Source organism: Neolamprologus multifasciatus, chromosome 9 (genome assembly GCF_963576455.1).
Source record: "Neolamprologus multifasciatus chromosome 9, fNeoMul1.2, whole genome shotgun sequence".
In the NCBI taxonomy this organism is placed as follows: domain Eukaryota; kingdom Metazoa; phylum Chordata; class Actinopteri; order Cichliformes; family Cichlidae; genus Neolamprologus; species Neolamprologus multifasciatus.
The window spans coordinates 15,072,684-15,097,867 of NC_140447.1; the positions used below are offsets into that span (position 1 = coordinate 15,072,684).

The 25,184-nt window shown below is 39.8% G+C and overlaps 1 protein-coding gene across 2 annotated transcripts in view; it reads left to right on the plus strand.

The window, feature by feature from the left end:
* Positions 1 to 25,184, plus strand: part of cntnap2a (contactin associated protein 2a) — a 389,684-nt gene that overhangs the window by 238,717 nt on the left and 125,783 nt on the right. For both annotated transcript variants that reach the window (XM_085173176.1, XM_085173177.1), the window contains exons 12-15: positions 215 to 321; positions 3,413 to 3,532; positions 4,388 to 4,503; positions 8,352 to 8,436. In XM_085173176.1, the coding sequence (XP_085029302.1) occupies positions 215 to 321; positions 3,413 to 3,532; positions 4,388 to 4,503; positions 8,352 to 8,436 (428 nt within the window). The remainder of the gene's footprint in view (positions 1 to 214; positions 322 to 3,412; positions 3,533 to 4,387; positions 4,504 to 8,351; positions 8,437 to 25,184) is intronic.

Here is a 25,184-nt window from a genome sequence, read left to right on the forward strand (position 1 = left end):
ATTGCATTAAGTAACACAATGTGCTGTTGGATGGGTGCTATCATTAAAAGTATCTATAAAAATCGTTGTGCTTTCCTTTCAAAATAAGAACACTTCTGAGTGACAGATATTGATCATTGAATTGTAGTGTATTTATTTATAAAGCAAGTTTTTAAAGCAACAAGTGTTGAAAACATTTCCTGTAAAAGTGCTATTGCTGTCCTCCTCTCTCTAGATGTATGCCCAATCATTGTGAACATGGTGGTCGGTGTAAACAGACCTGGGACAGCTTCAGCTGTACTTGTGATGGAACTGGATACACTGGAGCAACATGTCATACTTGTAAGTATGTGTGTGTGGCGAGTTGTGTGTACAGTTGTTTGTTCTATTCATTTTTTGTTTCTTTGTGTTCCCGTCAGTGGAGCAACACTTTAGGCTGCTCTGCTCTGCCCGTGTGTGTGTGTGTGTGTGTGTGTGTGTGTGTGTGTGTGCGTGTGTTTGATTTAGCCTTCCTCCATTCGACTTTGAGTGATTAAGCTGTTTGTTGGGCTTTTTTCTGCTCAAAGCCACAATTCTCATTAGAGGGACAGATGAACTTTTGAAGTATTCATGGGATTCAGGCTTTTCTGACGACACTGTGTGTTTTGTTCCGACAGAGAAAAAGGAATACGACCCAAAAGGCCCCACAACACAAAGAGAACAGAGTCGGAGAGAGCAAAGCGGGATTTTTTTTTAAAATGCTTAACAATTTGAGAATGCCATCCCTCCTCCCATAAGCCTCAAAGACTGTTCTCTTTTAAGAGAAGGCGGGGAAGTAAAGTTCTGGAAATAGATCTAAAAGAGCAGATTTAATATAATGGAAGTGTGAGAAAGCCAGAGGAATAAAGTGAGTGAAAAAGACATTTTTCAAATTTAGGCACTGGAGAGTTGGTCTAAGTAGGTAATAATGAATAGATCATAAAAAAAATACAGAAACAGATGAAGCAAGATGCACATCGAGAAATGTCTTTGTACGACTGCATCTCTCTCTATGTGTGAATCTGTGTCCAAAATTGCATCCCTATTTACTATATACTTACTGTATCACATACAGCTCTGAGTTTCTGGGGCTATATGGAAACACTATGCAACCACAGTGCTCTGTGATGCATTGTGCTGCATATGTGCCAAAATAACAGCTGTTGGTGATGAAAGAAACAAATGAGTAAACAAGGTGCTGACTTCACGCATGCCCTCTGAAAAAATTTGTCAAGGTTTAGTTAGGAGTAATAAGAGACAGCCTAAGGCAGTAGTAACCTAGAAATGAAGGTCTCTGGTTTCCGGCTATAAAGGTGTGAGGCAAATCTGGAGACCTGCCAGTAAAGTGTGGGGCGAGAGAGTGAATGAGCAACTCTTTTCACTTCCTTAAAGAGCCGCTTCTTTGTCATGGACCTCTAAATAGTTTCTCTGGTGGAGCTTGTCGGTGGCAAAGTTGATGAAATGGAATGGACGGGCATTTATATAGTGCTTTTTCAGTCTTACTGACCACTCAAAGTGCTTTAGAGCAACAACCACATTTAAGCATGCATTCATACAGTGCTTTATTCTACATTTAAGCACCTTATTAACCCAACATGCACAAAGAAGCTGAGGTACCTGCAGACAGCACACATGGGTACAGGGCAAACCTTATGACCACCAGAATTATACTTATAATTTGAGGTTAGCATTGAGGCAGCAGTGCTAACCTCTGGACTACGATGGCAGCATAAATAAAGAGTGAAACAAAACAATGGTGTAATTTGACGCCATGAAATTATTTAAAACATGTCACCAATTAAAGACCCAGGAGTGTGCAGTAGTGTCCCATCCTTTAGTGATTAGATACGTAATAGTCAATTAATGGAAGAATAAATATGTTTTAACCATATTCTGAGATAAAAACAATAACTGAATGGTTAATAACTAAAAAAAAAAAGAGTATACAGTTTTGAAAACTGCATTTTAGTTCATGCCAATTAAATACTTTGACTGTATTTTTTTGTCATTAAAAAATAAGCACAGGGGTTACCAGCATTTACAGCTTTTATTTTGATACTGCCGTAAGCTCCTTTCCAAATCCCCCTAGTATTCCACTCTGATGGTAAATATTTGCAGACATAATTTTTTTATTGACTTACTAAATATTCTAATTAAGTTCCCTCTGGAGAAATTTCTCTGAATTTCTCTGTTCCACATTGAATCTTTCTGTTGTGGTACATAACACTGAAGAAGTCCTTGGAGAAATGCTGGCTATTAAACTACCATTGTATTACAGCTTTTGCCAATGGCTTTGAGCCAGAACAGAAACATCAACCTCAACAATTCTCTTGATCCTTTGAGATTCCTCAGTACAGTTACATCCTCCCAACACTGGTTTTGGTTAACAAAAAGAGTCTCCTCTTATCAGAAAACCACCCTGCAAAACTGAGATCAATGAAGTAGTCGGAGAACATATAGAAAAGAAAAGGCTGAAAAATAAAGAAACTGCAGACAGAATTAAGGAGTTGATAGCAGGCAAACTAAGAAAGAACTATGAACATATTGCAGGCTCTTTTTCTTTTTAAACTCATTGTTAAGCCTGTGAGGAGTCACACTTCAATCAAGAAAGTTTCACTTCAAGTCACGCTCGCAATTCGCTTTGATGTGTAATTCTTCCTGCTGTCCGCGTCCCTGTCTGTCTGTGTGTACGTCAACACAAACACAACATCAATATGTTGTCAGCTACATTGCTCGAGTGTTAGGGAGAAGACGCCGGTCCTTGACAGGCACTGAATAGAGACAATGTGGTGAGCGAGGCAACCATATAAAATTGCCTTTTGGATGAAGGGGAAAATAAAAATAGGGGGGAAAAAAAGAAAGAAAGCAGCTTTGGAAACTGAGTTGCTATTTTCGGTCCATCGTGGATTTGGAAGCTTTAGTTGCTGGATTAGATAACAAAACAGAAATGTTACTCTAGCATTTGTCTATAGTATATTTTTGAGTGGTTTACTGTAGCCTCTTCTCTCGCACCAGCCTCAGGGCAAAAAGAAAAAACTGCCAATCTATGAACGCTTTTCTGTTTACGGGGAATCAACTGCTGATTTCGCTGGAAAGCCAGGCCTTAACACTGCCACCACCCACGGCCATTTTTTATTTTTATTTTTATTTTTTTTTGCCTCATTGGTTAGGATTTATAAATAGGAAAAAAGTGTTTCCTCATCTGTCATCCGCTCAACAGTTGTGCTCCTTTAAATATGGATGTTCCCCAGTGTCAGTGTATATCTCAACATGACGTGGTGTCACACTGAGTAGGTGTCAAACACAGACTTGTATTGTAAGCCTAATTTTGGGGAGGAGATGTATAGTGCGCTACCCATCCTCCTTCAACTGCTCATGTTTGCTCTCATTTTTCTTCACCCTTGCTCTGCTCCAGCGATCTATGAGCCTTCGTGTGAGGCCTACAAGCATTTGGGCAAGTCCTCGGATGCCTACTGGATTGACCCCGATGGCAGCGGACCCCTTGGCCCCTTCAAAGTTAACTGCAACATGACAGGTGTGTGTCTCCAGTGTGTGTTTGCGTGTGTGCCTTCCATACTGTCTAGCCCCAGTGACCTGTGAAAGGAAATAAACTCTGCAGCCCTTCGCGTTCTTAACCTCAGAAGGCAGCAGCCTTAACCTGTTATATCTGTGGTTTCCATGGCAACATATTCACAGTAACTGACATTTACTTCTGAAGCAGCAGCAAACACAGATACTGAGATGCACATGCACATCAAAACACACGCCACAAACATATACACAATGAAGCTGTTATGCAACTCTAGGAGTGCTCTAAGGGTCTGTGTGACACTTCTTCTGTCACACACACCTGCACACTTCCATGAACACACACACACACACACCGTGGAATAAGTAGATAGTCTGGAACAGCAGAGCATGCAGGCAGAGTAAAGGCGAGACTTTTAATGAAATGTCACTGCACTCCACTGGCTGGCCCCTTAGTCACGCTGAATAGCGCACTCACACACAGCTCTGAAATGTTAAGAGTTTCACGCTCTCTCTCTCTCTCTCTCTCCCGCACACACACACCTCAGAAACCTGAACCGCACACACACACACATTCCCTGACTGACAGTGTGAATGAACAAGGAGCTGTGTGAGTGACTGGTTCACACTATAACAGGACAGAAGTGTCTATTAAACCTCAGAGTCTCATAGCTGTAACTTAGATTACACGGAAAGAACTTCACTGCCATGACAGCTAAACTGCACAACTCACGTGTTGCTATGTCTGCATGTGCGAATCGATTGCATGTGTAAAATGAAACGAACGATCGAATACGTCTCCTAGGTTTAAATTGCGCTATGGCTTGTTTTCATTTTGAATGTGTTTTGTCAATTTTCATAGAGGACAAAGTATGGACCACAGTGATGAACAACCTGCCTCCCAAAACCATAGTCACAGGCTCCAGCAGAAACAGACGGACCGTGTTACAGGTCAACTACAGTGCCTCAATGGACCAGGTAATGCACTTGAACACACTAAGCATAGAAAGTGTTTTGTCTGCAAATAAGGCAAAATTAGTATTATACTTAGGTTTAGAAGCCAAAAAATCTTTTTTCTTAGATGAAAAGGAATATATTATGAGATGGAAAAAAGGGTTTTGATTGTAGCCCTCAGGCTCTGGGCTTCTCCCTTAGTACATATTATGAACGATGAGAACCGTGAGGATTTTTTACTGACTACTGCTAACATCTGTTTTGTTTTAGATGATTTTATCCCACCCTTTAAAAGCAAGCCTAATATGGTGCATGGCACACGTTACTCTGCTGTTGCTGACAGGACCATAGGGTTTAATTTTTGGGCTGTTTTCTCTAAGATGTCTGCTTGTGAGAAAGCAGCTGCATTTTCTTCTGTGTTAGCAGTCTTCTTATTGTTTGCTGAAAAAAAGCCCTTTATTTTTCCGACTACGCCTAAGTCACATGGACTTGAATTAGTATTAGCATTATGCATGCAGTGTGTGAATTAAAAAGTAGCGAAGCAGTTATAAAGCCATGTCTCTTTTCCCATGGCACAATACTGTATTTATTAAATGAATATGTGCAGAATAATTCAATCATTACAACTAATCATTTATCATTTTTTTCTTGGCAAATACTAAATGTGCTTGTGGAGCTGTGCCTCAAGTTGTATGTAAATTGAAGTTTTCCCAGAGCTAATGTGTTCCCCAGCCTCTGTAATTTCTGGTTAAGTAAACATACAGACAGAGCGTGAATTTGGGATAGCTTGAGTTTTTACATATCAGTAGATACAGTGATTAGTGCAAGATAATTGAAAACTAAAAGGACACTTCATTGGTTATACTATCCTAGTGTCACATTCGACCCCCATTTTCCTTAAAAACTGTCTTAATTTCTTCATGTCTTAGATTTAACAAGTTGCTGGAAACATTCCCCAGAGATTTTGGTCCATATCGACATGATAGCATCACAAAGCAGCTGCATTTTGGCTGCACATCCATGATGTGAATTTCCTGTTCAATCACACCCCAAAGGTGCTCTATTGTACTGAGATCTGTGAAGGCCATTAGAGCACAGTGAACCACCAGATTGAGATGATTTGAGCTGTGTAACATTGTGTGTTTTACTGTTAGAAGCAGCCTTTAGAAGACACTGTGGTCATAAATAGATAGGCATGGCCAGCAACAATACTCAGATAGGCACTTAGACACTGCAGCACTTAGGCATCCATACGTACTTAAGACCCCAAAACTAGACAAGAAAACATGCATCATCATACCACTACTAGCCTAAGTGCAAGACAGTTGCTTTTATGTCGTTCATGCTGGCACTACCGTCAAAATTTCTGTCACAGCAGAAATTGAGAATCATCACAGCAGGCAATGTTTTCCCAGCTTTCTTTTGTCCAACTCCTGAGTAGAGATGGCACAATACCCCTTTTTTATGTCCGATACGGATATCATAAATTTGGATATCTGCCGATACCGATATGAATCCGATATAGTGTGTTTTTTAATCAATAAAACTGTTTTTTTAATATCTTGCTGCTTTTTGTATAAGTTCAAACTCAAGTTAAAAAACAAACAAACACTAAAGCTATTCTATGCAAAAAATACACTGCACCCAAAATATTTCATAGTTCAGCAATATCAGTCTCTCTGATCAATCTAGTAAACTTAACCTACACCATCCTCCCTATTCTGGTATTTCAATTGATTGATTTCTGGTAAATCAATTATTTTCAAGAATAATTAAATAGATTCAACATCTTTCTTCAACAGAATTGCAGACTGCACAGATGGTACCTTCCCAAAGGAAAAAGTCCTATAGCTTACTAGGGTATATTAGACTTAATAGTTACTATATACAGTAATGGACTTCTATACATTTTACATCAGATTAAAACTTTGGGTGTAAGATTCAGATAATTATTTATTAAAAGCTAGACATTTTAAATGAGAATAAGAAAGAAAAGGATGTCTTTGTGCCCCCTTTTCCCTGTTCATGCCCTATCGGCCCCCCTGTCTAAACTTTGCTCGATCCGCCCCTGCACAGTTACCAGCCGTCAGCTGCGTAGAAAAGGATCCTGGTGTAGAAAGTAATATTAAATAAATTCTAACAACAGCTTATCAAGGTTAAACGTGCTGCTGTTGTTCAGCCACTAGTTTCCTCTTTCTGGTGAGAAGTGGCCGATAAACAAACAAGAGAGACGGACTCGCGACAGAAAAGCCGATCAGCTGATCATCGATCAGTTTCACGATTGAAGTAGCAGCAGAAGAGAATAAGAGGCAGTCGCTCTATATATTGGTTGTTAAGCTTAACGCAGGAATGCTTTACAAACATTCAGAGATGAACTTACACACTTGCTTTACTTCTCTCTGGGATAACTTCCTCGGAGATGAAATGCCGGATTGGTAGCGAGGCTACAAATACGCACAGCCGCTCTATCACGTGACGCATACTGCTGCGACGTGCTACGGTTATGAGGCGAGTTACGCCATGTCGCAAGTTTTGTGAGGTGCTTTTTTGATATTTAATGGATCGGATTACATTTTTTATTTCTCTCCGATATCCAATCCAGTAATTTACGTCAGTATCAGACCGATACCGATACGTAATATCGGATCGGTCCATCTCTACTCCTGAGCCCATGAGAATTGTAGCCTCAGTTTCCAGTTCCTGTCTTGACAGCAGTGATACACAGTGTGGTCACTTCAAAGATGACCTCTGCCAACAACAAGGCGGCAGGCCATCTTGATCATGTCATACCTAAATGCACTGAGTTGCTGCCATGTGACTGGCTGATTAGATGTTTGCATTAGCCAGCAGTTGAACAGATCCACCTAATGAAATGAAATGAAATGTCTGCATGGTTTTTGTAATGATCTCACACTCACAGGATGGTCTTTCACTACAGTAACATTTCAAGCATTTCTTAGCTCAGAGTATTATTTATATTTTTTCAAAGCTGCTCCCAACCCGTCACTTTTCGACAGTCAAAAGACTGGGTTAGTATCATATCAATGTGCCAGGTTAATACTGTGAAGGGTCATACTTTAAATGAAGCCAAAATGTCTTCTAAAACTTTTTTGGTTCCTAAACAAACCGAAGCAAAAATTGAAAGTGAAAACAAAGTCACACAAACACACTGAGCCCCAAAATGGGAGACAAACCACGGTCTTCTGACTGACAGAGCTGTTACTTCCAACCTCCAAATGCGGATTTTGTTCCTCTTTAAGAGGATTGTTATCGCTCGGCCTCTGCTGTTCCTGCAGCTGGTGCTTCAAAGCACTGACAGCAGAGGTCCTGGGTTTAGAACACAGTGAGCATTTATGCTGCAGCACAGTTTTTCTTCTGTTTTGACAAAGTTACTAACTTTATGATCGCAGTATAATACAGCCAGAGCTACAGCACTTCACGTATTCAGCCAGTCTTTCAAACATACTGCGATATACTAACATAACAAGTGTCCATCATCATCCCCTCATCACCTGCCTGCTGTGCTTCATCCACACACAGTTCAGACTACCTAAATCTCTTCTCACACTCAAGAGTCAATATCTTAATCTTTCTGGTGAGTGATTACAGATTGCAGTTGTCACTCACAGTCAAAAGAAAACTGTGTGTGTGAAGTTTAAAGGCACCCCAATGGGAAGAGACTGCAGGATGACTATGACATTACATGGTTTGAGAAGCATATCAGTCACAGATATCACAGAAGGCAAAAATTAAAACAACTTTAGTGTGCGCTTTCTTTCGTTTCACAGCTCAGTAATTTCTTCTTACATAAAACGGGCCTGTCTGGTCGAAGAAGATAAAATGAAAATACATATCCCTGCTTGTGTTTTCAGGTGACAGCCATCACCACCAGTGCAGAATACTGTGAGCAGCAAATCGCCTACAGCTGTCGCATGTCCAGACTCCTCAACACTCCAGGTAAAGGCTGAGGATGGCATCTTTATTCACCGCTGACTCAAACACGGGTAGACAGTGCTAACACAGATAGGAGGTTTGGTTTTCACCACATAGTCAACCTTTGATGGAAAATTCATAACATATAAAAACACAGTCTTCCCGTCTGCTTCTGTCTGAGGATTCTGCGTATGGGAGACTGAAGATTGTTCTATTAGGGGTCTTTATGAGTGTCAAAATCATGGGGATTTAATGACATGGCCTTTGCTAGATCTGATTATAGACCTGTTACAGATTTTCTACTAACATCACCAAAACAGAAATTACAAATATATTTTAAAAAATGGTTTACCACCCCACAGGCTGAACACCAGACCTTTGCGGTATTTATGCCAAGGAGCTTTACAGCTTTTCTGGTGACTGGTTGCTGTCCAGCACCATGGCAAGATACCCTTCATTGGCTTTCCCCATGTGTATGTTTGAACCGTTGCCTGCATCCTTGTTTTTAGCCACCAACAGAACTACACACGATACAACTGAAGCAGACCTCTGAAAATGAGTTGTGTTCTGGCTTGGCTCATTCTGACTAGATTAACTTGGATTACAACCATTTGCATTAGATTTGTTTGGACTGAGTCAGTTTGGCTGTGGTTTGCCTGAGCAAGGCCTGGTAGGGTTTTGTGTCAGTTTGGTTTATATTAGTTAGGCTGGCGGTTGTTTAAGGTTTGTCGTGGATTAGATACATTTGATTTGTGTTATGGTTCGGTTTAGCCGTGTGTGAATGGCTTAAACAGCTAAAACGCCTCAACGCAACAAGAGGAGGGCTCACAGCTGTGCAGCTGCCTCTGGTGGTGACAAAGGCATGTTTGTGTTTAGTCTAATATCTCACTGGGTTTGTGTGTTTGTCTGTGTGTGTGTGTGTGTGTGTAGTATTGTTCACAGAGCATTTGTTTTTGTTTTAATTTTTTTACTACGAGAATTACAAGCTTGCTGTCGGAACAGCTTTCTATTTAGAATTTCCCTCTGTTTCCTAACACACACTCATGCATACACACACACACACACACACACACACACATTTATATTTGCGCACCGTGACCCACCTTAGGGAATAGCTTCATAAAGACAAGACACTCCTAGCAATTAAAGTGAGACGAGACAGAAAGAGACTGAGATAGGAGTAGAGGATGGCGAGTTCGTTTGATGTGTGTGTGTGTGTGTGTGTGTGTATGTGTGTGTTGATGCGTATATTTGTGTCCATGGTCCTTGATTGACTGAGTGGGAATAAAGCAAAAGGTGGTTAGTAATAGTTGGGTATTAGTGCAGCAGACCAAAACTTTGCAATTAACTTCCACTCCTCTCTGAGATTGCACCTCCATCTACAGATATGGTATCCGCATACTCGCGCATACACAAAACCCATGCTTTGTTAAAATTCCTCTTTTTCTTTTTAACTCTCAAGCCCTCTGTGGCATGTACACACATACCCTGCCATAGCCACACACAGACAGCCAGTAACTAGTTTACTCCTAATTCAGTCCCTTGCAAGTTAGGGGAAATCCAATTACTAGTCTAGAATGACAGAGAAAGCAGGACCAGGAAAAATCCTTTACCCAAAAATATGCTTCATAAATTAGCTGTCAGCTTTCATCAAATTACACTGTCAACAGCATTTCCACTGTGAACCACAAGCACACACGCACGCGTCACTATACACACTTGCTACTCTTCCACTTCCACTTTTTTCCCATCCAGATCTCATCTATTAGACTAGGGCTGGCATTTTGGAGCTAAACGAACCGTTAAATGGGAATTATATTCTGCCACCAGTGACACCCTTAATTTGAATCCTTGGCAGTAATTGTTCTAATTTCCTGACCCCTTTCTCACCCCCTGCACCTTTTCTGTCCTTTTTATCATTTTTTATCACCTCTCTCTCTCTCTCTCTCTCTCTCTCACTCAAACATCCACAACTTCCTTCTCGCTCTCGAACGCTCACTCGATGGCCCGATTGGGAGATACAATAATCGGGAACCTAGATGCTGATGTGTACAGTAACACACAAAGAAACACGCGCATACAAGTGCATAGAGAAAAGCAATATTTTCCTTCTCTTTCCTTCGGTCCTTCTTCAATGTCATTTTCCCTCTCCCCACTGCTCCCTATAATCTTCTGCATGCACATTTATCAATTTCTAGCTATCTATTCTCTCCTCTTCCTTCACTCTTATCTCCCCTATTCTCTCATTGTTCTCCCCCCTCCTCCAATTTAACATCTCAAGTCTCCATTTTTGCCTCATTCTCATTCTTCACCTCCACTTTTACCTCACGGTATTTTCTCCCTCTCGCTTTAAAACCACTTTTCCCATCATCCCACCTCTCTGCCCTGGTCTTCTCACTCACGCCGTTGAACACTTTTTCCATTAGTGTTAGAATCACAGCTTTTAGATAAGAATTAGCACCCTTCACTAATGATTTAGTATCATCAGTACTCCCTTCACCGCAAACAATCTGTAAACAAGCGATAGAGCAAGGCTCGCACAAACAAGCCTTTGTTTAGATGCAAACATGGATAAAAACACACATCCATAATTCCCTCTGATACACACCCTCACACCTACAAAGGAGTTTAGATAAAGCGTTTTTGCTGAAGTGTGTTGTTGCTGCACAGCTGTCCTTAACTTACAAAGCATTTTCATTTCCCTGTTTTTCTAGTGCCTTTGCTCCTTCATCAGCTTGTTTGTGTCCTTGAAGTAACCCATTACAGTTCCCAGCAAATCTTACAGTTTGTATATTTAGTATTAGATTGCTTGTTTATTGTCATCTACACCCATCGGCTCAAACATCTGGTAAGAACAATTGCCAAACAATTCATTGTAAACCAGACCGAATGTGGTGTCTTTTTTTTTAAGATAAGTACAAATGTTTACAGTTTTCTTCCTTTCTGTAATATCTGCAAGGGCAACCACAGTTAAGATGAGGTTAAGGTTATCGTGAGTGTGTTTTTCTTTTTTACTTTTTTACTTTTTTTTGATTGAGACCTCCATTTTATGAGGTTTCGGGGATGTCTAAAGGCCTTTGTTGCCCATGTTTCATTGTGCCTATTTGGAGACCTCAAGGACATCCTGACTGCTTATCTGTTACTTCAGGAGATTCCCTGAACTGTAACCTGAATTTCCTTATTATTTGAAAGGAAGAGGGGATGTGGGAGGGAGGTGTAAACATATTTCTCTGTGGTTGGATAAGCTCAGGATGACCATACTTATGTAACATTTGTACTTATCGCTCTTCTTGATATCAAGCATTTCTGGGATAAATGTAGCCATATTTTATACTTTGCAGAAATGATCTCTTGGGAGGTTATTTCCGCATAACAATGCATGATCAAGCGTATGATCAAAGTATGATTATTCAGTTAAAGCACTTGCTTGAGATTTTTTTTAATAAAAGAAAAACTTACCCCACTTCAAAAGGTAAGCTCTGAAGAATTTAAAGGTTTAGCAACATATGAGTGATGCAAGCCAAAATAAATGCCTTCACAAAGCAATAATATTTCTCCATATAATAAAAGAAAAACATTTATTAAAAAAATGTCAATCTGAAACATTTTTTGTCTCTTTTTTAAAGGGTTTTAGCCTGGCGTTGTTTAGCTACTTCATGGATAAAAATATTGCACTGCACCTCTTAATCTTTGATTTTATACACCTGTGGTAGTGGGACTGAAAATAGCACCTCCTTGAATTCAAACACCTGGCTATGCAATCTGCCTTTGCAAACATTTGTGAAAGAATGGTTTCTGAAGCGCTCACTACTGTACTGTAATAGGATGACACCTTTACAAAAAGTCGTTTATCAAATTTCTTTCCTGCAAGAAATTCAACGATCAACTGGAAGTTGTATTACTGCAAAATTCCATTGTTCAGGAAGCAAAGTGGCAGATCATGTTGATCAAGTTACAGAGCAGGGCAGAGGTGCATGGTATGGATTTGCATGGCTGCTCACTGCGTGGGAAGAAAACTTCTTTTTACAGCGAGAAAAACCCCTAAACGTCTGAGCAAGCACCAAATACGCTGCCGCTGGAATGTGAAATTCACAGAGAAACTGCCGTATCCTTCCACTGACCACTGCGGCACACCTGCACCAGGGCAAACCTCCGCCTGCCCCACTCCTGCTATACAGGTGAAAATAGAGCAACATGACTGCTGAGTCTTTGATTTTATTTATTTTCTGCTGTGTTTTACGTGCATCTATTTGAAAGAGTGAGTGTAAACAAAAAAAAAAACATTTTATTTTATATGCTGGAATATGCAGAAAATAGGTTTAAATGTTAAACAAATTTCTTCCAGTCAGTGAATGTTGCATATAATTTAATGTTTGCTTGATGCATAAAGTTAAAAGATTAAAACTAATAAAACAAGTTTTAAAAAGAGACTTTTTCATTTGATTACATTTTATATGATGGATTATGCAGAAAAAGTAGAATTGGGCTGAAAGATCTATTGCTTTATTACCTATTTAGGGGATAAATCATGTTTTAAAAAGTAACCAAGTAACTAATTACTTTTGAAAACAAGTAAACTGATTACTTTCCTTTTTTTGGGAAGTAATCAGTAATCAGTGTTGGGAAGGTTACTTTTAAAATGTATTCCATTACAGAATACATACCCCAAAATGTATTCTGTAACGTGTTCCGTTACGTTACTCAATGAGAGTAACGTATTCTGAATACTTTGGATTACTTAATATATTATCATGCATTTTACAACTACGTGAATGTACTATTGCTGTGATTTATTACTATTACTGAAGGTTCGCGGCTCCGAACCGTAGTAAAGGGACCTCTGACTAATACGGGTTCTGTGTCAGGCTCGTAGCCGAAAAATAGCTTTACTTTGTTGTCTGGGTCGACTCTCCAGCGGAGCTTATTGTTTCGGAGGAAAACACGAACAAAGCGTACAGTCGAGTTTTAATAGCTTACTTAGAACTGGGCTCATCAGGCACTCTTCTTGGCTGCAGTGGTTATTATTATATTTACATGCTTCCAGCTCCTCTTTTTGCTCGATGACAACTCGTACTTTTCGACTCTCCTTTTTCTCCCACCTCGCGCTCACAGACACATAACGAGTATGGCAGTCCATTCTCCCAGCAGCACAGACTACACTGCCCATGATGCTACATTCTGCATTCTGCCTATTAGCTTAGCACAACAACAACAACAACAACAAAAAGGCGCTCTCTCACCCAGGAAACACGCAGAGCGAGAGCATCGCCCTGTAACCATGGCAACCGCAACGCTGCCGCCTGGAACTACTGTCAAGCAAAACCGAAACAGTCCTGACCCGCCACAATATAAAACAGGAAAGTACCGCCGTGTAATCCATTTATTTCAACAAAGTAACTGTATTCTAAATACCACCTTTTTAAACGGTACCTGTAACGGAATACAGTTACTCATATTTTGTATTTCAAATACGTAACGGCGGTACATGTATTCCGTTACTCCCCAACACTGTCAGTAATTAATTAGTGATTACTTTTTTCAAGTAACTTGACCAACACTGACTGATACAGTCACTTTTTTTTTGTTTATATAAATAAATGCTGGTTAGATCTCCAGCCAAGCTCATCCTCTTATTATAACATCCCAATATTTCGGGATTTTATCACATTAGTAGCATACTTATAGGCTGTGAAAATGGTACACAGCACTAAAATGGAAGGGAAGCAGATAATAAAGTAGCGATATACAGTAGAGACATAGAAAGATGACAAATTTATGCAATGATGAAAGTAAGAAGAAAAGTAAGAAGAAAAGAAAGCTGAAGAAATACTTGAGATGTCTGTCACTCCTGCTCTGTTTACATTACAGTCACATGTCAAGCCAAATTACTGTTTTTTAGCCAGCAAGGATACTGATTCAGGTGTTGACAAGGACATTAAAAAGTGCTTCTTTGGCTGGCAGTCGAGGCAAAAACAACTCAAAGCATCAAATGTGAACAAGTGTTTATTTGATTTGATTAAGTTTACCTTGTCATTCTTTTAATGAGCATGTGCTCCTTTGTGACTATACCTTGCAGGTTTTGAGTTTTTTACAGACTTGTGATGTAAAGTCCTATTTGTAACAACCTTGCATGAAAAGCAGGTTAGAAATTGGTTGTTGGTACAGAAAGTGTATAAAGGACAAACAAGGAGAGAGTCAGAGACACAGGAGGAGGTAAAAAAAAAAAAAAGGAACAGGGTGGGATAGAGATGAGAGATGAGTGGGGTTCAGGATAATGAGGCTGTTTGTATGTGTGGCATTGTTACAGTCCAGTCCTTGGGCACTTCTGGTCTCAATTATTGCCTCACAAGTAACAGCAAGCCAACCACTGTCATATTCCACGCACGTCTTCGCACACGTTCTCGAAGGTCTTGCATTACACCCTAATGACTTTATTCCGTGGATCTGGTTAACCACTTGTTTATTTTTTTTTCTTTTGTTTGTGGTTTTGGATGTTCATCGTTAACCTTTACAAATTCAGCAGTGGCAATTGCTGTTTTTTCCCTCTTTTCTCCTTCTCTCTCCCTTCCCTCTTAAGCTCACATGCCTATAAAAATAACAGGTACCTGATAATGGTTGTGCTGCTGTGAAATAAGAAAATGGCTAGCTTGCATCCAGCTGAACTCAAAGTTTGTCACTCATTACGTTTTATTGGTAAATATGCAATTCTTGACAAATCTCCAATGAACGCTACCGCCTCCCTCCGCAGAGTGGCTTTTAACGTCAACACACTCTCATATGTATTTATTTAGCAGTTTTGCTACTAATGAAAAAAAAGGATGAATGTAGTCAACAGGGACCTTGCCTTGACTATAACTGTTTGGGATTATTTCATTATTAACTTCTCTTTATATTTCTTGTATTACCCCCTTTTATTAGCCTATTGTGCCCACGCTCTGCCCGATTGTGCCACGTCTTTCATTACTCGACTAATGTTCTGGTTACAGTGTCATTAATTTGTGAAAGCACTCGAGGCAAGAAGCAAGTCAGGGAAGGAGAGAGAACAAGAGCTAATAGAGTAAAAGAGGAGAGAAAGGAGAACTATCTCTAGGATCCTCAGGCATCCTCTCTCTTTCCTGGGCTCTATGTCTCCCCAGTTTCTTCCTTCCCTTGCTTTTCTTACTCCCTGAAGACAAGATGCTAATTAACATTAAACCATCATTTCTAACTTTACCCACTTTTACTGCATTGATAAGAATCTACCTCAGTTCAAGGCTGCATGTAGCTTTTTTTTTTGTTGCCCCGTGCCCATTACAGGCAGGGGGTGAGAGCGTATTCACTCAGATGATGAGAGACACTTGAGGCTGACATGTAAAAGTTTGGCTTTTTATAGCACAGCAAATTAACAGATAGAATTACCCTGAAAGATTTCACACACCTCTTTGATAAAAACCTGAAACAGTCGAAGACATCTGTGATGGTAAAAGATCTGCTATTAGCAAACAGCAGCGTGTGTGATGATGACGTGCAGCACCAAGCCTTTCTGTAGCTATGTGGCATTTAGCGGGAGAGACTTTACAAGAAACGGCAACAAAGTGCAATCCGTCACAGAAGAGCCCAGATCATTTACATCGCATAACGCGTGCTCTCTGGTTGCTGTTGCCTTGGTAATGCGTCATTGCCCGGGATAATGCTGTCATATGTTGTGTTGACAGAGTCATGTGTCTTATTCCGCCCATGTTTCTCTACCTGAGTCCAACACTTACAGCTTATAGCCAAGCAGGTGCAAGTGTCGAAAAGGAAAATAGTTTAACACTTTACACTACATTAAGCTGGAGTAATAAGGTGTTTGCAAGAGCAGCGTGTCTTTTATTTCATTTCTCGCACTTTTGTTTTCTTTTTCCATTTTTCTTTCTGTCTTATTGTGCATGTCGTTTTCTCTGGTAGTCTCTCAGTCTCTCAAACTCACAGATTCCCATGGGTGGTCGAGTCTTTTTGTGACAACCAAAATGTGTAGCTGTGGTAAATGTGCAGTGTAACTGATGCGATCTGTGGAGGGAATGCCAGCTGGCTATGAAGCCACTGATGTCTGTCTATGTGTGCCTTTAAAGTCTGTATTTCTTTTTTAGCAAGTCATTACCTGTATTTCCCCATGTGTGTTATCATTAGCATTGCCAGAAAATAATCTTTCTGAAGCTGCTGCCCAGTGGCAGTTACCTCAGCATGACAAATACTCACTTTTCAGCTTCCCAAATAGTGAACAAATCCTTTTTAATGCAAGTATCGACAAAAAGAATCAGTAACCATTAGGAAATATGCTTTTCCAATACATCAAAATTTCATTCGGCATATATTTTGTTTGATTTAATGATATGCTTATTCTAGTGCGAGCAATAGCAATGGATATAAAAAGAAAAATAGGTTTTGCTGGTATTGGATGTGCACTGGATGTGCACAGTTGTAGTTTTAGCTCAATTAAACCAGTCCAAGCTGTAGAAATAGTCAATGTGACCGTGATCTGTCACATATCGGATGAGTTAAACAGTATATTGACTTCTGTAAAGACAGTCTCCCTGTTGCATTTGAGCTACATCAGCCTCAAACTGAAATCCAGCCTTCTATATTGGAGGTAGTGAGAGCAATTATCCCTCATAGTTCCCAGTTTGAAGTTTTCTCCCTTCACCACCACCTGCAGAGAGTCCGAGAGAGAGAACCAAGGATAGAGTTGGGCTTCCTGATTAACTTTCTTCACTTGATCAGCATTCATCTTAATTCCCTAGCACCAGCAGCACACAAGAATGCACTCATTACCACGGACTGCAAAAGCATGTGAAGAATACTGCAGTGGATGCTGAAAATCCTCACACTTCTCAGCTATTAGTTATCGTCTGCTCTGACCATTTCAGATGAGTGTTTGCAGCCTCCTTCCGCAAACAGCACCATGGATAGGGATGGGAAATGAGAATCGATTCCAGCTGAGAGCCAGTTCTGTTGCCCAGTCCATAAGAAAAGTACACCTCCATGCTTATCAGTTCCTCTCAATAATGCTGGCCATCTTTTTCTGACAGTTTCACATAGCAAAACAGGATCATCCACACATGGATGTTTGTGTTTAGACTCAGAGATAATAAAAAGCTTGCTTGTATAGATCTACTGTCTTCCCACACAGAAAATCAGGGATCACTAAGGGAACCAGACAAATTAGCCGAATCAATTGTGACACTTATAAATATCAGTCCCTAGAATTGATCTTGGCCACATTAATTTAAAGGTGGTTAATCCCACACCCCTTCATCAAGCTGTTTACTCGCTCCCTGTTTTTCTGTTCCCGCCTACCAAGAGTTGAACTTAAAGTTAGAGGTGTGGATTGTGAACAGGAAGGGACACAATATATCACCTGTGTAACCCCCAGTGTTGAACACAGCTGTCTCATGGTTCTGAATTCTCAGGGACGTCTTCCTGGCAGGTAGTCTTTGATGCATCTTATCACAGGAGTGCACACCCGCATCTCTCCCAGCTTTCTTCTTAGCAGTCTAGGCTGGAACATGTTGAAGAATAATTCTTACAGTGCTGCCTGACCTGTCCGGGAGGGAGCAAGGCCTCTTCAGCATGTAGATGATTGTGTCAGCTCCACCGAGAGCTGGTAGGCAAACAGCAGTATGGCCACTAGAAGACTCACCGGGGTGCTGAGATGTGCCAGAAGAAACTGTGCCATGTCTTCAAAGGTTAAGGCCTCTGGTCTGTAGTGTTTATTTTGTTTTGTTTTTTGGAACTGGAACTTTGCAAAGATAATCTGGGACTCTCTCCAGACACACGTTCAGGTTGAACAGCTGCTGCAGTACGTCACAGAGCCGGTTGGCATAGATCTTCACAAGTCTGCTGTTGATGGCATTGGACCTTGATCCCTTTCCCTGATGGAGCCTGTGCAGTTCTCTACTGATCCACCGTGACCACCAGTCTGTCCTGAGAATTAGTGTCACAGCTGAGGGCCAAACACCTCTAACTGGTTGGGGCTGCTGTGTCATGTGAGGTGGTTCAAACTTCAAAGTAACCTGGATGTTTACCTAATCAGGAAAGTTAGATATTTAAAGGGAATTTTTGTGTTTTTCTTATAAACATTTTTTTCACATTTTCATAGACTTGATGTCTTTGTTTATTGTTTATGTTTGATTTTCACATTTCTCAAGCCTTCATTCTTTGTTTCACTTCCTGTTTATTCACATTATTCAGTTGTGGATTGGTCATATTATTTTCATAGCCTTGCCCCTTGTGTCCTTCTGTGTCAGATTTAAGTGTATAGTCTTTGTGGTTAGTCAGTTACTTCCTGTTTTATTTTGATAGTCTGCTGTCTCTCACGTCTTGCCTTTTGTTTTTTGTTACCCAGGTGACTCCACTCCCCTGATTGCATTATTTGTATTTATTTAAAGCCGTCTCAGTTTGCTTGTTTCATGTCGCATTGTGTTGTTGTCTGCGTCCTCTGCATGTTACTAAGATTTCAATTCTTTGTTGTTTGGACTCTGTTTGCTGTTATTTTGGATTAATCTTCTGGATGTTTATCAGCCTATTAAACAGCTCGCTTTCTGTTGATCTCTGCCTCTCTGCATTTGGGTCCTTACTTCAGCACAATATGACACGTACAGCTGCTGGCAGCTAAAATTAGTGCTGTGCTTCACAGCCAAAGATCAAATGGTATGGGCTGCTCTCGGTAATGCTTTGCTCCAGACTAGTTCACACTCAGAGGTATAGGTAGTCCTTTGAAGTCCTTATTTGCAACTTGTTTATTCATTTGTAATTCAGAATGACAAGCAAAAAGATTCTGGATAAAATATTACATAGTGCATAGGCTCCGTGGCTGTCGTACTCCAACCTCGTTCAGATGTCAGGGATACACGTTCGAACACAGAGCTGTGAATAAAAACAGAGACATCCACTATATTGACTTATCAGAACCACTTGAAAAAGAAAGGGGGGAGAAACAATTCTCCTCATCCTGCACTTACTCTTCTGCTATGTGTTGAAATAACAATTATTTCCAGTCACTCACACTGTGTGTGATTAATTGCAGAATTTTGCATGCTACATCTGTGATTAAGTGGTTTAAAGCATTTTGTTGAGGTGTATGGATTGTTACTGAAAGTATACAACAAATGAGAACTCAGTCTTGCAGCTTTTTTTTTTAATATTTCCTCATTCTTTATGCAAGTCCACTGTTAACTTTTATTTTTAAATCCATCCTTTATTTTAAAAAAGAGCAAGGAATATAATTCATAGTACAGCTTAATTCAATTTAATTCCATCTTGTCCTTCATAGATTAAACTTCCATTTGAAGTTTCTATCTTATTGGCATTAAAGCTATATATAACTGTGCAATACAAAGCTCCTATATTTGCAGGGTATGTCCACAATGATTATGGCTGCTTTAAATTTCATTTTCAGTTTTTTGCACATGCGGAGTAAAATCCATGCAGAACCTAAATGTTTTTTTAAGTATCCTAAAAGATACTTGAGTTTTAAAATGCTGCATCTCGTATGACAAGCTTGTTTTTTTTTTCAGAGCCGGTTCAAACAGTGCAAGCAGATCTGTTGTTTTCTGTCTTTGCTCTTTTCAGCCAAAATTAGACATCCACTATTATAAAGAGCCTATGAGGGAGTCCATTATCCATAAACAAAAGGCACCACTCAGCACACAGTACTTTGAACAATTTGCTAATGGTTTTGTTATTGCTACTGTGTGCATTATAAGTCTTTGTAAGAAAACCTTATGAATAGCCTTATGGGATTGAACCAAGAGTATGCTCAGTGAGGTATAAGGAGGAATAACTGTTGAGAGTGCGCTGTGAGCTGCACAACACTGCAGCTATCAAGAGGAAAAAAGTCTAAAAACAGGAATCTTTCTAATAAAAGCGACACACTGCAATAGATGTTCTGCAATAGATGTTCTGCACACCTGCCACCCTGTCGCTTAACTCACAGGAAACAAGTTATTATTCAAAAACATGTACCAGCAGCACACACTCAATACCAAACACTCACGCAAGAGAAAGGTCAGAAATGTGCAAGGGCACAAACCAAATGTGTAACTGTGTGGAATGGATGTTGCATTGTCTGATTAAAAACATCCACACAAAGCTTGTCTTATCTTATTTCTGTGTTTATTTTTGTCTCCTTTCTTTGGCTTCTTTCTTTTGATTTTTTTTGTGTGTTTTCTTCCCCGTCTTCCATATATTTATTCGCCTTTTATCTCGTCACCTATCTGAAATGCTCAGTGCTGAAGGCTGGGCCTTAGGCATTGCTTATACAAAAGTAGCGCACACACACACACATATATATATATATAATGCACACATATGTAATACACACAGGCAAACATTATGACAGAGCTTTCAACAAATCTAACATTATGTATTATTATGTGGCTTTCTGTTTTTAAAAAACAATTGCCTATGCTGCATAAATTAAATTGTTTCAGTACGTGCATTTTTCATCAGGCACTCTCGGTGATACAGCAAATATACTGAGGATTTTAATGTATTCATTCGATTCAGTGTTGATACATCTAGAAAAAAAATTGCTATGTGTGTCTTTCCCTGTGGATGTCCATGCTCTTGATGCTACTGGGTGGAGATTGTTGTGAGGTAGCAACTGAACCCTCTTGAGGGAAAAGCTCTACATGGTTAGCATTTAAGTGGGTAAGATATCTGATATAAGCATGGTGAGTGATGATAAAAATGAACCTGATAGGTTATTGATCTCCTCTGGGAAATTCTCTTTTTTCGCACCTCTGGGGAGTGAGAGTGTTTCTCACAGGAATATATTAGATATTTTGCATGTCATGCTATTGTTACCTAGTAAATATTCACAAAAATGTCTACTGAGTGCAAAAAAAATAACAGAAGAGACAATGTACTGGACCTATCAACGTACGATGGACATTAGTATTTTCAGCACTTATCATGTGAAATAGACCATTATTGCCTCACCAACACAGATGCTGTTTTATGAGCTGCTGATGAACTCGGATATAATTATCCTTCTGTGTAGATTTATACACTTTAGAACCATCAACAAAACTTTCAGCATCAGTATAATTACTTCTGCAGAGATATTAAACAACTCATCCAATTTTCTGCAATCCTGGAATGTTTATAATAATATGTTGCTGCCATAGTGTATGCAATATGTATTGTTATACTAAATCTCTGTGCTTAAATGAAAAATACCAATTATTCTATCATAGCCATTACTGCATCTCTCTCATTTTATTACATTTGATTGGAAAAAGCTGAATAACTGAGTTTTAGCAGTTCATTGAAACGTGCAAATATTTATTGAGTTCTTCAACATAACCTGTAATTTCTTAGGCCACCTTTCCTGTAATTTCATTAAGTTCAGGAATATTTCTTGAGACTTCCTGAAGGACATTCAAAGCTCGTCTTTGGATGCTGGCTGTCTTTTGTTTTGTTCTCTGTCAAGATGATCTCACCCTGTTTCAGTAATGTCGAGGTTCTGGCTGCGGGGAGGCCAATCCATGACTGATACTGCTCCATTTTTCTTTATCTATCCAGATATGTTTTGCACCATTGGGAGAGTGTTTGGGATCATTGCTGAGAAATGAAGCCATTGCCAATCAGACACTTTCCAGATGGTGGATCAAAATCTGACAGTAATTTTCAGCCTTCACAATTGCAGCAATTTTGACAAACTCTCCAACACCACTAACTAAAATGCTGCTCCGAATCATAATGGAACTTCCACAGTGTAGATAGTGACACCAATCTGAAGCAAACATTTTAAATTTGGATTCAGTCATCATCATCAAGTCCTGTTGCCACTGATTTGAGCCCAGGACTTGTGTAATCTGGCATACCTCAGCATTTTAACCCTGTTTCATTTAATTGAGAATGGCTCCTTGACAGCTAGCCTTGCACTGTCATCACTTCTGATGAGGCTTCAGCAAGTGATGGACCAAGAGGAGAAATGCATCTCCCAGGTCCTGTCTTAAGTCTTTGCTTTTTTTAATTTTATTTTTAAAGACATTACTTTCAGATGCTGTTCGTCTACTGTACATTGTTTTGGAGCCACTAGAAGACTCACAAGGGTGCTGAGATGTGCCTGGACTAACTGTGCCATGTCTTCTTGATGTCAAAGGTTAAGGCCTGTCATCTTTTGACCTTCACTTGTCCAGGTTTCTTATTTTATTTTATCTGAGATTCAAAGAATTGGAGACAAGTGATGTGTTTTTGCAACTGCTAGTAATAATGTCCCTATAGATACAATTTAAAAAGGGTTGTTTTTTTTAGTTAGGTGTCTTTATATGCCTTAGTGCATCATAGGTCACTGTTAAGTGGCTTAACAAAAGAAAACTGTACAGTGCTGTAGGAACATATTTTTCTTTTTGGATTTTGCATGTACAGAGGTAGAAAATATACTATTATAAACCAAGTTCAGCTCCAGAAGGAAAAAAACCCCAAGTACATTGATAGCTTATCAGTACAAGCTTTTGTGGTATTAAGAGGACAGACAGAAGGGAGTTTGAAAGAAAATGAAGTACCTTGCAGCAGCATAGAGGGGAGGGGAAAAAGAAATAAAAAAGAAGCTAAGAATGGATGTAGAGCAACACAGAGGGATGAAAGCAAACTTTCAAAAAGGAAAAGAGAGAAAGTGGGGGGGAAAGGGAAGCAGATTAGTTTGTTTTCTGCCGTTTGCACTGACATTGAAAGATATGTCGGTACTAATGTCCCAGAAAGCTTTGAATAACACAGCAAACCAATACATATCCCCCTTAATGGGATTTTTCGAGCTATACTTGCTCCCTCTCATGCGTACATACACACCAAAACATCGAAACACGCACATACACATAAACAATGCACCATATGGCCACCGCCTGGTGGAAAGTTAAAAGGCAAATGGAAAAACAGAAACAGCTCACTTGAGGAGTAATTATAATATTGTCTTCTCATTTGTGACGAGCTAAGGGGTTAATCTCAATTTTGAAGCTTTCTGCAGCAGTCCTCGACTCTGTTTGTCCTCCACAAGGTTGCCAGGGAGAGCAGATGCCCGGTGAGCTGTGGTGTACGACCACAAACCCATCATCAGACATTGCCATTTCAGTGATGGATGACACAAGAGAGAAGATCCGGCTTCATTTTGAAAAAAAAAAGTGAATTTGCATACACATGCTAATGTTCTCACTGTCATTCTACCTGCCTCTCCCTCTATATTATGAACCATGAAGTGTTTCGAGGGTCATTAGTGCTTATGCATGCAGCAGTGTGCCTGCACCATGCACTGACATCTGTGGCTGTGTTTGCCGCGATCACTAGAGGCAGTTTTCACACAGCTTACAGCGGGATATTGGGGCACAGAGAGATTAGACCAATTGGAAAAACAACAGGAGAAAAAAACTGAGGAAATATCGCTCAGCGGTGCTAATGAAGCAGCACAGGCAAGAAAGTTGATTATCCAACCTGACCTTGAGGGGTTTTAATTTTAACCCAGGGAAAGTTAGAGAGACAAAGTTGGGGAAGAGTTTTACAGCTGTCATGTAGAGAGAGGGCGGAGGATGCGTTTGTTTACGTGTGAGGAAAGCGAAATTATTGTCTGTCCCATCTGTGTGTCATGTGATTTTTTTTTTTGATGAAGTCTTGTGTGTGTGTGTGTGTGTGTGTGTGTGTGTGTGTGTGTGTGTGAGAGAGAGAGAGAGAGAGAATGTGTGGGCCTTTTACTGCTTGTCGTAAACTTTTATCAGTGTAAGTGAATCAGCGTGTGTGTCCGTGCCTGTGTCAGAGTGTGTTACTTTGGGCCAATGACATATCTCAGTGGAACGGTTTTTGTCTTGTCTGTCACTCTGGGAGAGTAAACAAACTAATGAATATTCATGATGTTTGTCTTATCGAATATTGATGTACCATGCAGCACTCTCTCGTAATTACTCAGCTTTAGCTGTTTGTGTGTGTGCCTGCGCGCATATTCCTCACATGTCAGGCAGCACATTTGCACATTCGCACATTCAGCCTTTGTTTCCTGAGTGCTCGTGCATTTGACTTCAACAGATCTTGTGAGTATCTACAGATCAGCTTTGTGATCAGCGTCACATAGTCCTATTATATCAGTTATGGATGTAGGACCCTTAATTAGTTTCATATTATGAAAGCATAAATCAAAGGAATGATTTTAAATCATAATTCGATATGACAACTGAAAACAAAACAAGCATTTAAAGCCATTCACTATATCTCTTAAATTATACTGAAAAAATATATGTCATGTGAAATTGAACAAAATTAGTGCACAATTAATATCTAATTGGCATTTATACATTTATTTATAGTTGTTCTTTTTTTTAAAAAGGGTTAAAAGGATGTGACTCTACAGAACTTCATTGTCATGAGCCTGAACACTACTTTAAGTTGATCACAGGTAGGGATGGGTATCGTTTAGGTTTTATCCGATACCGGTGCCAAACCGGTACTTTTGAAATGGTGCCGGTGCTTAAACGGTGCTCAAACCAGTGCTTAAAGAATGGAGAACACAAAATTGGTCCAAAAAAACTCTCATGTCCAGCTGTTTTTTGTAAAAAGATTACAATGTTAGCCTTTTCTGCAGCTATGGGGCATATATGGTACCACTCTTGGCTGGAAGCAGTGCTCAAACAATGGAAAAAACACAAACTTTGTCCAAAAACCTCTCATGTTTAACTGTTTTCCACTTTTTCTTTGGTCATTTTAGCCTTTTTGTCCAGAGTGAAGGGAGTATCTGCCATCAAACAAGAAGACAGCTGTATGTAGCT